The 14,085-nt window shown below is 48.0% G+C and overlaps 1 protein-coding gene across 1 annotated transcript in view; it reads right to left on the bottom strand.

Annotated features, from left to right (window-relative positions):
- The window catches only part of nid1a (nidogen 1a), a 92,142-nt gene extending 78,264 nt beyond the window's left edge, over positions 1 to 13,878 (bottom strand). Inside the window, exon 1 of the mRNA XM_046290715.1 lies at positions 13,585 to 13,878. Coding sequence (XP_046146671.1) covers positions 13,585 to 13,791 — 207 coding nt within the window. The 5' untranslated portion in view covers positions 13,792 to 13,878. The remainder of the gene's footprint in view (positions 1 to 13,584) is intronic.
- Between the last annotated feature and the right edge of the window lie 207 nt (positions 13,879 to 14,085).

The following is a 14,085-nucleotide window of genomic DNA, read 5'->3' as shown; positions in this document are numbered from 1 at the left end:
CTGCCCAGTGCCGCCAGTGCCGCCAGTCTGCCCAGCGCGGTCTGAGCCACCCGTCTGCCCAGCGCCGTCTGAGCTACCAGTCTGCCCAACGCCGCCAGTCTGCCCAGTGCCGCCAGTCTGCCCAGCGCCGCCAGTGCCGCCAGTCTGCAAGGATCCGCCAGTCTGCCAGGATCCGCCAGTCTGCCAGGATCCGCCAGTCTGCCAGGATCCGCCAGTCTGCCAGGATCCGCCAGTCGGCCAGGATCCGCCAGTCTGCCAGGATCCGCCAGTCGGCCAGGATCCGCCAGTCGGCCAGGATCCGCCAGTCAGCCAGGATCAGTTAGATCCGCCAGTCTGCCAGGATCCGCCAGTCTGCCAGGATCCGCCAGTCTGCCAGGATCCGCCAGTCTGCCAGGATCCGCCAGTCTGCCAGGATCCGCCAGTCTGAGTCTGCCAGGATCCGCCAGTCTGAGTCTGCCAGGATCCGCCAGTCTCAGGATCCGCCAGTCTGCCAGGATCCGCCAGTCTGCCAGGATCCGCCAGTCTGCCAGGATCCGCCAGTCGGCCAGGATCCGCCAGTCGGCCAGGATCCGCCAGTCGGCCAGGATCCGCCAGTCGGCCAGGATCCGCCAGTCGGCCAGGATCTGCCAGTCATCCAGGATCAGTTAGATCCGCCATTCAGCCAGGATCCGCCAGAAGTGCCAGTCGGCCAGGGTCGGCCAGTCGGCCAGGGTCGGCCAGTCGGCCAGGGTCGGCCAGTCGGCCAGGGTCGGCCAGTCGGCCAGGATCTGCCAGTCGGCCAGGATCCGCCAGTCTGCCAGGATAAGTTAGATCCGCCAGTGTGCCAGGATCCGCCAGTCTGCCAGGATCCGCCAGTCTGCCAGGGTCCGCCAGGATCCGCCAGTCAACCAGGATCCACCAGAACTGCCAGTCAGCCAGGATCCGCCAGTCAGCCAGGATCCGCCAGTCAGCCAGGATCCGCCAGGATCCGCCAGTCGGCCAGGATCCGCCAGTCGGCCAGGATCCGCCATTCGGCCAGGATCTGCCAGAACTACCAGTCAACCAGGATCAGCCAGGATCCGCCAGTCGGCCAGGATCCGCCAGTCGGCCAGGATCCGCCAGTCGGCCAGGATCCGCCAGTCAGCCAGGATCCGCCAGGATCCGCCAGTCGGCCAGGATCCGCCAGTCGGCCAGGATCCGCCAGTCGGCCAGGATCCGCCAGTCGGCCAGGATCTGTCAGTCGGCCAGGATCCGCCATTCAGCCAGGATCCGCCAGGATCCGCCAGTCGGCCAGGATCCGCCAGTCGGCCAGGATCCGCCAGTCGGCCAGGATCCGCCAGTCGGCCAGGATCCGCCAGTCGGCCAGGATCCGCCAGTCGGCCAGGATCCGCCAGTCAGCCAGGATCAGTTAGATCCGCCAGTCTGCCAGGATCCGCCAGTCTGCCAGGATCCGCCAGTCTGCCAGGATCCGCCAGTCTGCCAGGATCCGCCAGTCAGCCAGGATCCGCCAGGATCCGCCTGTCGGCCAGGATCCGCCAGTCTGCCAGGATCCGCCAGTCTGCCAGGATCCGCCAGTCTGCCAGGATCCGCCAGTCTGCCAGGATCCGCCAGTCAGCCAGGACCTGTTTTTGTGTTGGGTTCGCCAGGTGGATCCGCCAGTCGGCCAGGATCCGCCAGTCGGCCAGGATCCGCCAGTCGGCCAGGATCCGCCAGTCGGCCAGGATCTGTAGTCGGCCAGGATCTGCCATTCAGCCAGGATCCGCCAGGATCCGCCAGTCGGTCCAGGATCCGCCAGTCGGCCAGGGATCCGCCAGTCGGCCAGGATCCGCCAGTCGGCCAGGATCCGCCAGTCGGCCAGGATCCGCCAGTCAGCCAGGATCTCAGATCCGCCAGTCTGCCAGGATCCGCCAGTCTGCCAGGATCCGCCAGTCTGCCAGGATCCGCCAGTCTGCCAGGATCCGCCAGTCTGCCAGGATCCGCCAGTCTGAGTCTGCCAGGATCCGCCAGTCTGAGTCTGCCAGGATCCGCCAGTCTGCCAGGATCCGCCAGTCTGCCAGGATCCGCCAGTCTGCCAGGATCCGCCAGTCTGCCAGGATCCGCCAGTCTGCCAGGATCCGCCAGTCTGCCAGGATCCGCCAGTCGGCCAGGATCCGCCAGTCGGCCAGGATCCGCCAGTCGGCCAGGATCCGCCAGTCGGCCAGGATCTGCCAGTCATCCAGGATCAGTTAGATCCGCCATTCGGCCAGGGTCGGCCAGTCGGCCAGGGTCGGCCAGTCGGCCAGGATCTGCCAGTCGGCCAGGATCCGCCAGTCTGCCAGGATAAGTTAGATCCGCCAGTGTGCCAGGATCCGCCAGTCTGCCAGGATCCGCCAGTCTGCCAGGGTCCGCCAGGATCCGCCAGTCAACCAGGATCCACCAGAACTGCCAGTCAGCCAGGATCCGCCAGTCAGCCAGGATCCGCCAGTCAGCCAGGATCCGCCAGGATCCGCCAGTCGGCCAGGATCCGCCAGTCGGCCAGGATCCGCCAGTCGGCCAGGATCTGCCAGAACTACCAGTCAACCAGGATCAGCCAGGATCCGCCAGTCGGCCAGGATCCGCCAGTCAGCCAGGATCGGCCAGGATCCGCCAGTCGGCCAGGATCCGCCAGTCGGCCAGGATCCGCCAGTCGGCCAGGATCCGCCAGTCGGCCAGGATCTGTCAGTCGGCCAGGATCCGCCATTCAGCCAGGATCCGCCAGGATCCGCCAGTCGGCCAGGATCCGCCAGTCGGCCAGGATCCGCCAGTCGGCCAGGATCCGCCAGTCGGCCAGGATCCGCCAGTCGGCCAGGATCCACCATTCAGCCAGGATCCGTCAGTCTGCCAGGATCCACCAGTCAGCCAGGATCTGCCGGAACCACCGGCCAGCCAGGATCTGGTATATCCTTCAACCTGCCTGAGCTTCCTCTCAATCCCGAGCTTCCTCTCAATCCCGAGCTTCCCCTCGGTCCCGAGCTTCCCCTCGGTCCCGAGCTTCCCCTCGGTCCCGAGCTACCTCAGTCCAGTGGGGCCCATTGTTAGGTTTCCTAGGCCAAGGTTAAGCGGCTAGGTCGCCACTCAAGGGACACTAAGGAGGTGGACTAAGACAATTATGGAGTGGGGTCCACGTCCAGCGCCAGAGCCGCCACCGTGGAGAGATGCCCACCCAGACCCTCCCCTATAGGTTTAGGTTTTAATCGGAGTCCGCACCTTGGGGGGGGTTCTGTCACGTTCTGTCCATCGTTCGTATGTGTTTTCCTTGTTTTAGTGTTGGTCAGGACGTGAGCTGGGTGGGCATTCTATGTTGTGTGTCTGGTTTGTCTATTTCTATGTTTGGCCTGATATGGTTCTCAATCAGAGGCAGGTGTTAGTCATTGTCTCTGATTGGGAACCATATTTGGGTAGCCTGTTTTGTGTTGGGTTTTGTGGGTGACTGTTCCTGTCTCTGTGTGTTGCACCAGATAGGGCTGTTTTTGGTTTTCCACGTTTATTGTTTTGTAGTGTTCATGTTTATCTGTTTTTGATTAAACATGAGTCAATATAACCACGCTACGTTTTGGTCCTCCTCTACTTCACCACAGGAAAACCCTGACACTTCCTGACTGATGTCTTGAGATGTTGCTACAATATATCCACATCATTTTCTTACCTCATGATGCCATCTATTTTGTGAAGTGCACCAGTCCCTCCTGTAGCAAAGCACCCCCACAACATGATGCTGCCACCCCCATGCTTCACGGTTGGGATGGTGTTCCTCAGCTTGCAATCCTCCCCCTGTTTTCTCCAAACATAACGATGGTCATTATGGCCAAACAGTTCTCTTTTTGTTTCATCAGACCAGAGGACATGTCTCTAAAAAGTACGATCTTTGTCCCCATGTGCAGATGCACGCCGTAGTCTGGCTTTTTTATGGCGGTTTTGGAGCAGTGGCTTCTTCCTTGCTGAGTGGCCTTTCAGGTTATGTCGATATGGGACTTGTTTTACTATGGCGGTATGACGGCTGCGTGGTCCCATGGTGTTTACACTTGCGTACTATTGTTTGTACAGGGACACCTCCAATTGACTCAAATTATTTCAATTAGCCTATCAGAAGCTTCTTAAGCCACAGTCAACTTAGTGTATGTAAACTTCTGACCCACTGGAATTGTGATACAGTGAAATAATCTGTCTGTAAACAATTGTTGGAAAAACTACTTGTGTCATGCACAAAGTAGATGTCCTAACCGACTTGCCAAAACTATAGTTTGTTAACAAGAAATTTGTGGAGTGGTTGAAAAACTAGTTTTAATGACTCCAACCTAAGTGGATGTAAACTAGTTTTAATGACTCCAACCTAAGTGGATGTAAACTAGTTTTAATGACTCCAACCTAAGTGGATGTAAACTAGTTTTAATGACTCCAACCTAAGTGGATGTAAACTAGTTTTAATGACTCCAACCTAAGTGGATGTAAACTAGTTTTAATGACTCCAACCTAAGTGTCTGTAAACTAGTTTTAATGACTCCAACCTAAGTGGATGTAAACTAGTTTTAATGACTCCAACCTAAGTGGATGTAAACTAGTTTTAATGACTCCAACCTAAGTGTATGTAAACTAGTTTTAATGACTCCAACCTAAGTGTATGTAAACTAGTTTTAATGACTCCAACCTAAGTGGATGTAAACTAGTTTTAATGACTCCAACCTAAGTGGATGTAAACTAGTTTTAATGACTCCAACCTAAGTGTATGTAAACTAGTTTTAATGACTCCAACCTAAGTGGATGTAAACTAGTTTTAATGACTCCAACCTAAGTGTATGTAAACTAGTTTTAATGACTCCAACCTAAGTGTATGTAAACTAGTTTTAATGACTCCAACCTAAGTGTATGTAAACTAGTTTTAATGACTCCAACCTAAGTGGATGTAAACTAGTTTTAATGACTCCAACCTAAGTGGATGTAAACTAGTTTTAATGACTCCAACCTAAGTGTCTGTAAACTAGTTTTAATGACTCCAACCTAAGTGTATGTAAACTAGTTTTAATGACTCCAACCTAAGTGTCTGTAAACTAGTTTTAATGACTCCAACCTAAGTGTCTGTAAACTAGTTTTAATGACTCCAACCTAAGTGTATGTAAACTAGTTTTAATGACTCCAACCTAAGTGTATGTAAACTAGTTTTAATGACTCCAACCTAAGTGTATGTAAACTAGTTTTAATGACTCCAACCTAAGTGTATGTAAACTAGTTTTAATGACTCCAACCTAAGTGTATGTAAACTAGTTTTAATGACTCCAACCTAAGTGTATGTAAACTAGTTTTAATGACTCCAACCTAAGTGTATGTAAACTAGTTTTAATGACTCCAACCTAAGTGTATGTAAACTAGTTTTAATGACTCCAACCTAAGTGTATGTAAACTAGTTTTAATGACTCCAACCTAAGTGTCTGTAAACTAGTTTTAATGACTCCAACCTAAGTGTATGTAAACTAGTTTTAATGACTCCAACCTAAGTGTATGTAAACTAGTTTTAATGACTCCAACCTAAGTGGATGTAAACTAGTTTTAATGACTCCAACCTAAGTGGATGTAAACTAGTTTTAATGACTCCAACCTAAGTGGATGTAAACTAGTTTTAATGACTCCAACCTAAGTGTCTGTAAACTAGTTTTAATGACTCCAACCTAAGTGGATGTAAACTAGTTTTAATGACTCCAACCTAAGTGGATGTAAACTAGTTTTAATGACTCCAACCTAAGTGGATGTAAACTAGTTTTAATGACTCCAACCTAAGTGGATGTAAACTAGTTTTAATGACTCCAACCTAAGTGTATGTAAACTAGTTTTAATGACTCCAACCTAAGTGTCTGTAAACTAGTTTTAATGACTCCAACCTAAGTGGATGTAAACTAGTTTTAATGACTCCAACCTAAGTGGATGTAAACTAGTTTTAATGACTCCAACCTAAGTGGATGTAAACTAGTTTTAATGACTCCAACCTAAGTGGATGTAAACTAGTTTTAATGACTCCAACCTAAGTGGATGTAAACTAGTTTTAATGACTCCAACCTAAGTGGATGTAAACTAGTTTTAATGACTCCAACCTAAGTGTCTGTAAACTAGTTTTAATGACTCCAACCTAAGTGTCTGTAAACTAGTTTTAATGACTCCAACCTAAGTGGATGTAAACTAGTTTTAATGACTCCAACCTAAGTGGATGTAAACTAGTTTTAATGACTCCAACCTAAGTGGATGTAAACTAGTTTTAATGACTCCAACCTAAGTGGATGTAAACTAGTTTTAATGACTCCAACCTAAGTGGATGTAAACTAGTTTTAATGACTCCAACCTAAGTGGATGTAAACTAGTTTTAATGACTCCAACCTAAGTGGATGTAAACTAGTTTTAATGACTCCAACCTAAGTGTCTGTAAACTAGTTTTAATGACTCCAACCTAAGTGTATGTAAACTAGTTTTAATGACTCCAACCTAAGTGTCTGTAAACTAGTTTTAATGACTCCAACCTAAGTGTATGTAAACTAGTTTTAATGACTCCAACCTAAGTGTCTGTAAACTAGTTTTAATGACTCCAACCTAAGTGTCTGTAAACTAGTTTTAATGACTCCAACCTAAGTGGATGTAAACAAGTTTTAATGACTCCAACCTAAGTGGATGTAAACTAGTTTTAATGACTCCAACCTAAGTGGATGTAAACTAGTTTTAATGACTCCAACCTAAGTGGATGTAAACTAGTTTTAATGACTCCAACCTAAGTGGATGTAAACTAGTTTTAATGACTCCAACCTAAGTGGATGTAAACTAGTTTTAATGACTCCAACCTAAGTGGATGTAAACTAGTTTTAATGACTCCAACCTAAGTGGATGTAAACTAGTTTTAATGACTCCAACCTAAGTGGATGTAAACTAGTTTTAATGACTCCAACCTAAGTGGATGTAAACTAGTTTTAATGACTCCAACCTAAGTGGATGTAAACTAGTTTTAATGACTCCAACCTAAGTGGATGTAAACTAGTTTTAATGACTCCAACCTAAGTGTCTGTAAACTAGTTTTAATGACTCCAACCTAAGTGTCTGTAAACTAGTTTTAATGACTCCAACCTAAGTGTCTGTAAACTAGTTTTAATGACTCCAACCTAAGTGTCTGTAAACTAGTTTTAATGACTCCAACCTAAGTGTCTGTAAACTAGTTTTAATGACTCCAACCTAAGTGTATGTAAACTAGTTTTAATGACTCCAACCTAAGTGGATGTAAACTAGTTTTAATGACTCCAACCTAAGTGTCTGTAAACTAGTTTTAATGACTCCAACCTAAGTGTCTGTAAACTAGTTTTAATGACTCCAACCTAAGTGTCTGTAAACTAGTTTTAATGACTCCAACCTAAGTGTCTGTAAACTAGTTTTAATGACTCCAACCTAAGTGGATGTAAACTAGTTTTAATGACTCCAACCTAAGTGGATGTAAACTAGTTTTAATGACTCCAACCTAAGTGGATGTAAACTAGTTTTAATGACTCCAACCTAAGTGGATGTAAACTAGTTTTAATGACTCCAACCTAAGTGTCTGTAAACTAGTTTTAATGACTCCAACCTAAGTGTCTGTAAACTAGTTTTAATGACTCCAACCTAAGTGGATGTAAACTAGTTTTAATGACTCCAACCTAAGTGTCTGTAAACTAGTTTTAATGACTCCAACCTAAGTGTCTGTAAACTAGTGTTAATGACTCCAACCTAAGTGGATGTAAACTAGTTTTAATGACTCCAACCTAAGTGGATGTAAACTAGTTTTAATGACTCCAACCTAAGTGGATGTAAACTAGTTTTAATGACTCCAACCTAAGTGGATGTAAACTAGTTTTAATGACTCCAACCTAAGTGGATGTAAACTAGTTTTAATGACTCCAACCTAAGTGGATGTAAACTAGTTTTAATGACTCCAACCTAAGTGGATGTAAACTAGTTTTAATGACTCCAACCTAAGTGTCTGTAAACTAGTTTTAATGACTCCAACCTAAGTGTCTGTAAACTAGTTTTAATGACTCCAACCTAAGTGTATGTAAACTAGTTTTAATGACTCCAACCTAAGTGGATGTAAACTAGTTTTAATGACTCCAACCTAAGTGGATGTAAACTAGTGTTAATGACTCCAACCTAAGTGGATGTAAACTAGTGTTAATGACTCCAACCTAAGTGGATGTAAACTAGTTTTAATGACTCCAACCTAAGTGGATGTAAACTAGTTTTAATGACTCCAACCTAAGTGGATGTAAACTAGTTTTAATGACTCCAACCTAAGTGGATGTAAACTAGTTTTAATGACTCCAACCTAAGTGGATGTAAACTTCCACCTTCAACTATATCTTTGTTCATGTTCAGTCCTGTGTCTAAATAGAATCTGGATCCAATCTGATATATGGTTCATGAGGAGAAGAAGATTAAAGATGGTTCAGAGTATTTTCACGTTACATTATAATGAGTTAACAGTTTCCTTGTTTTGATATCAATACCACATTAGGTGATGTTCATTTAGGGGACGTCCATGACTTCCATGGGGCTGTAGTGGAGCAGGTTGAGAGCTTCAAATTCCTTGGTGACCACATCACCAACAAACCATTGTGGTCCAAACATACCAACACAGTCGTGAAGAGGGCATGAAAAAGCCTATTCCCCCTCAGGCGACGGAAAATATTTGGCATAATTCCTCAGATCCTCAAAAAGTTATACAGCTGCAACATCGAGAGCATCCTGACTGGTTGCATCACCACCTGGTATGGCAATTGCTCGGCCTCTGACCGCTAGGCACTACAGAGAGTAGTGCGTACGGCCCAGTACATCACTGGGGATAAGCTTCCTGCCATCCAAGAACTACACCAGGCAGTGTCAGAAGAAGGCCCTAAAAATTGTCAAAGAATCCCGCCACCCCAGTCATAGACTGTTCTCTCTGCTACAGCACAGAAATCGGTACCAGAGCGCCATGTCTAGGTCTAAAATGCTTCTAAACAGCTTCTACCCCCAAGCCATAAGACTGCTGAACACCGTAAGACTGCTGAACACCGTAAGACTGCTGAACACCGTAAGACTGCTGAACACCGTAAGACTGCTGAACACCGTAAGACTGCTGAACACCGTAAGACTGCTGAACACCGTAAGACTGCTGAACACCGTAAGACTGCTGAACACCGTAAGACTGCTGAACAGCTAAAGACTGCTGAACAGCTAAAGACTGCTGAACACCATAAGACTGCTGAACACCATAAGACTGCTGAACACCATAAGACTGCTGAACAGCTAAAGACTGCTGAACACCATAAGACTGCTGAACAGCTAAAGACTACAGACTATTTGCATTGACCCCTCCCACCCCATTTTTTTACGCTGCTGCTACTCGACCAAGGACCCCTAGAGACCGAGGACCTCAAGCGGCCGAGGACCTCAAGCGGCCGAGGACCCCTAGAGGCCGAGGACCTCAAGCGGCCGAGGACCCCTAGAGACCGAGGACCTCAAGCGGCCGAGGACCCCTAGAGGCCGAGGACCTCAAGCGGCCGAGGACCCCTAGAGGCCGAGGACCTCAAGCGGCCGAGGACCCCTAGAGGCCGAGGACCTCAAGCGGCCGAGGACCCCTAGAGGCCGAGGACCTCAAGCGGCCGAGGACCCCTAGAGGCCGAGGACCTCAAGCGGCCGAGGACCCCTAGAGGCCGAGGATCTCAAGCGACCGAGGACCCCTAGAGGCCGAGTACCCCTAGAGGCCGAGTACCTCAAGCGACCGAGGACCCCTAGAGGCCGAGTACCCCTAGAGACCAAGGACCTCAAGTGACCGAGGATCCCTAGAGACCGCTTCTGTTGCTTATGCTTAGGGCCGGCCCTGCACACACACACACAATGGGCACATGGTGTTAAAATTAGAGCAGTGTTTTGACCCAGAATGACTTCAGATAGAGCTGGATACACTCTGTATTTCCACTGAGGGGATGTCTCATGGCTGAGAGAGTGTGTGTGGAGGGGGTGTCTCATGGCTGAGAGAGAGGGAGTGTGGAGGGGGTGTCCCATGGCTGAGAGAGTGTGTGTGGAGGGGGTGTCTCATGGCTGAGAGAGAGAGTGTGTGTGTGGTGTGTGTGTGTGTGTGTGTGTGTGTGTGTGTGTGTGTGTGTGTGTGTGTGTGTGTGTGTGTGTGTGTGTGTGTGTGTGTGTGTGTGGAGGGGGTGTCTCATGGCTGAGAGAGAGAGTGTGTGTGGGTGTGTGTGGAGGGGGGGTTGCAGGCAGATATTTCACAACAAAATTATTGGTGGACTTTGGCTCTATGGCCAATAACAGCCCCTGAGGAACATAGAGGAATGTTTTGGAATCACACACGCACACATTCCACAATCCAACTGATAGAAAGTATTGCAAGGGACCAAAGACCCTTATCGGCCGAGGACCCCAAGCGGCCGAGGACCCCAAGCGGCCGAGGACCCCAAGCGGTCGAGGACCCCTAGCGGTCGAGGACCCCTAGCGGTCGAGGACCCCAAGCGGCCGAGGACCCCAAGCGGTCGAGGACCCCAAGCGGCCGAGGACCCCAAGCGGCCGAGGACCCCAAGCGGCCGAGGACCCCAAGCGGCCGAGGACCCCAAGCGGCCGAGGACCCATAGCGGCCGAGGACCCCTAGCGGCCGAGGACCCCTAGCGGCCGAGGACCCATAGCGGCCGAGGACCCCTAGCGACCGAGGACCCCAAGCGGTCGAGGACCCCTAGCGGTCGAGGACCCCTAGTGGCCGAGGACCCATAGCGGTCGAGGACCCCTAGCGGTCGAGGACCCCTAGCGGTCGAGGACCCCTAGCGGTCGAGGACCCCAAGCGGTTGAGGACCCCTAGCGACTGAGGACCCCTAGCGACTGAGGACCCCTAGCGACTGAGGACCCCAAGCGACTGAGGACCCCTAGCGGTCGAGGACCCCTAGCGACCGAGGACCCCTAGCGGTCGAGGACCCCTAGCGACCGAGGACCCCTAGCGGTCGAGGACCCCAAGCGACCGCTTCTGTTGATTATGCCTAGGGCCGGCCCTGCACACACACACTGGGCACATGGTGTTAAAATTAGGGCAGTGTTTTGACCCAGAATGACTTCAGATAGAGCTGGATACACTCTGTATTCCCACTGAGGGGGTGTCTCATGGCTGAGAGAGAGAGTATGTGTGGAGGGGGTGTCTCATGGCTGAGAGAATGTGTGTGTGTGTGTGTGTGTGTGTGTGTGTGTGCAGGGGGGGTTGCAGGCAGATATTTCACAACAAAATTCTTGCTGGACTTTGGCTCTATTGCCAATAACAGCCCCTGAGGAACATAGAGGAATGTTTTGGGGTCACACACACACACACACATTCCACAATCCAACTGATACAACTCATTGACTATGTAAAGAATGTAAACCCTCGACCTGCATCAACTCCTCATGCTCCTTCACTTATTCCACATTACAGTCTGAATTTAAAATGGATTACATTTCCATCAAAGGGTAATAATTATTATAATATTTTTTAAACAAATTAATTAAAAATTAAAAGCTGAAATGTCTTAAATCAATTATTAATTAATCAATAAGTATTCAATCCCTTTATTTATTTATTTTGACATTTTAGTAATTTAGTGGACGGTCTTATCCAGAGTGACTTAGAAATGAGTGCTTTCCATACTGGATCTAATAGCCACATGGGACTATTATGACAAGCTAATAAGGTCCTTCAGTCGCGCTGTGATTTTCAAACACAGATTCAACCACAAAGGCCCTACACCCAAACAAGGGCACTGCGTTCATCCACCTCTGGCCTGCTCGCCTCCCTACCACTGAGGAAGTACAGTTCCCGCTCAGCCCAGTCAAAACTGTTCGCTGCTCTGGCCCCCCAATGGTGGAACAAACTCCCTCACGACGCCAGGACAGCGGAGTCAATCACCACCTTCCGGAGACACCTGAAACCCCACCTCTTTAAGGAATACCTAGGATAGGATAAGTAATCCCTCTCACCCCCCCCCTTTAAGATTTAGATGCACTATTGTAAAGTGGCTGTTCCACTGGATGTCATAAGGTGAATCCACCAATTTGTAAGTCGCTCTGGATAAGAGCGTCTGCTAAATGACTTAAATGTAAAGACCAGGAAGGTTTTCCAATGCCTCAAAGGGCACCTATTGGTAGATGGGTAAAAAAAGCAGACATTGAACATCCCTTTGAACATGGTGAAGTTATTACACCAGATGGTGTATAAATACACCCAGTCACTACAAAGTTACAGGCTTCCTTCCTAACTCAGTTGACGGAGAGGAAGGAAACTGCTCAGGGATTTTCACCATGAGGCCAACGTTAGAGTTTAATGTGATAGGAGTAAACTGAGGATGGATCATTTTTTCTCCAAAACATGCATCCTGTTTGCAACAAGGCACTAAAGTAAACCTGCAACAAATGTGGCAAAGCTATTCACTTTTTGTCCTGAATATAAAAGTGTTATGTTTGCGGCTATTCCAATGCAACACATTACTGAGTATCACTCTCTATATTTTCAAACATAGTGGTGGCTGCATCATGTTATGGGTATGCTTGTAATCATTAAGGACTGGGGAGTTTTTCAAGATTAAAACATTACTGAGTATCAATTTGACAGAGCTTGAAGAATTTTGAAAAGAATCATGGACAAATGTTGCACAATTCAGGTGTGGAATACTATTAGACTTACCCAGAAAGACTCACAGCTCTTTGAGCCTTACCCAGAAAGACTCACAGCTCTTAGCGCCTTACCCAGAAAGACTCACAGCTCTTAGAGCCTTACCCAGAAAGACTCACAGCTCTTAGAGCCTTACCCAGAAAGACTCACAGCTCTTTGAGCCTTACCCAGAAAGACTCACAGCTCTTAGAGCCTTACCCAGAAAGACTCACAGCTCTTAGAGCCTTACCCAGAAAGACTCACAGGTCTTAGAGCCTTACCCAGAAAGACTCACAGCTCTTACAGCCTTACCCAGAAAGACTCACAGCTCTTAGAGCCTTACTCAGAAAGACTCCAGGAAAGACTCACAGCTGTAATTGCTGCCAAATGTGTGCTTCTTCAAATGATTGACTCATGGGTGTGACTACTTGTGTAACTGAGAGATTCCTGTATTTAATTTTCAATACATTTGCAAAAAATGTCGGAAAACATGTTTTCATTTTGTCCTTATTTTGTCTTGTGTGTATGAATATGTAATGCATGTTGAATTCAGGCTGTAACCCAACAACATGTGGAATAAATCCAGGGGTATACATACTTCCTGAAGGAACTGTTTAAAATAATATTGTATGAGGATTTGCCAAAGTGTTACTTGCCAAACTTCTTATCTATATGCCTCGACCTATATAAATACCTCATGAATATCCACGTAGAACATGGTATTTCATTTATACAAGTAAAAAAATGAATACTATCGGTCAAACCGACAGCATGTTGAACCCCTGTTAACTGTGGAAATCATTCATCCCGTGGGTGCATACTCAACACACTCATAAATGCGCAGATTTTATAACCGAATTCACTTTTTTTCTGTAGTCTGTTTAGGTGGCTACTCAATCATACACATTATAGTAACATAAAGGTGAACTTACAAAGATGTTATCGAACTTTCCATCGTAGAATAAAACGGGTTTATCCAGCGCTAGTTGTTGCGACAGATCATTCCCTTGTTCCAGAACGTGGTCTCCAGTGGTTTTGCCGAACGGGAAGAACTCTGCCCGGGTCAGACCATGCACAGACACTGCCCACCCCAGAAGAAGGGTCGCGTAGAACAGCCATCCTTTCCCCTGCTGTCCCATGATTAGTGATTCACAGACCGCGGAGTGGAGCAGTCAGAGGGTAGCGCAGATGCAGAGAGACTGTTGCACTGAACCAGCCCCACAGCAGATTAAGCACAAAGAGAGAGTTGTGTCCAGGGCCGGTTCTCCCCTATTTTGGGGCCCTAAACAAGATTTTAGTGGCACCCCTCTTGAAGGATGAGGAAGAAAATGTTAATTTCCTGCAAATTCTACACATTTTGCCATGGGGTTGTAGAGATATTATTATTATTTTTTTTAAAGTTAATTTCATGCAATTCCACACATTTTATAATG

This window comes from Oncorhynchus gorbuscha, linkage group LG11 (genome assembly GCF_021184085.1).
Source record: "Oncorhynchus gorbuscha isolate QuinsamMale2020 ecotype Even-year linkage group LG11, OgorEven_v1.0, whole genome shotgun sequence".
Classification (NCBI taxonomy): domain Eukaryota; kingdom Metazoa; phylum Chordata; class Actinopteri; order Salmoniformes; family Salmonidae; genus Oncorhynchus; species Oncorhynchus gorbuscha.
The sequence above is the reverse complement of the archived record's forward strand: the minus strand, read 5'-3'. Positions and strand labels throughout refer to the sequence as shown.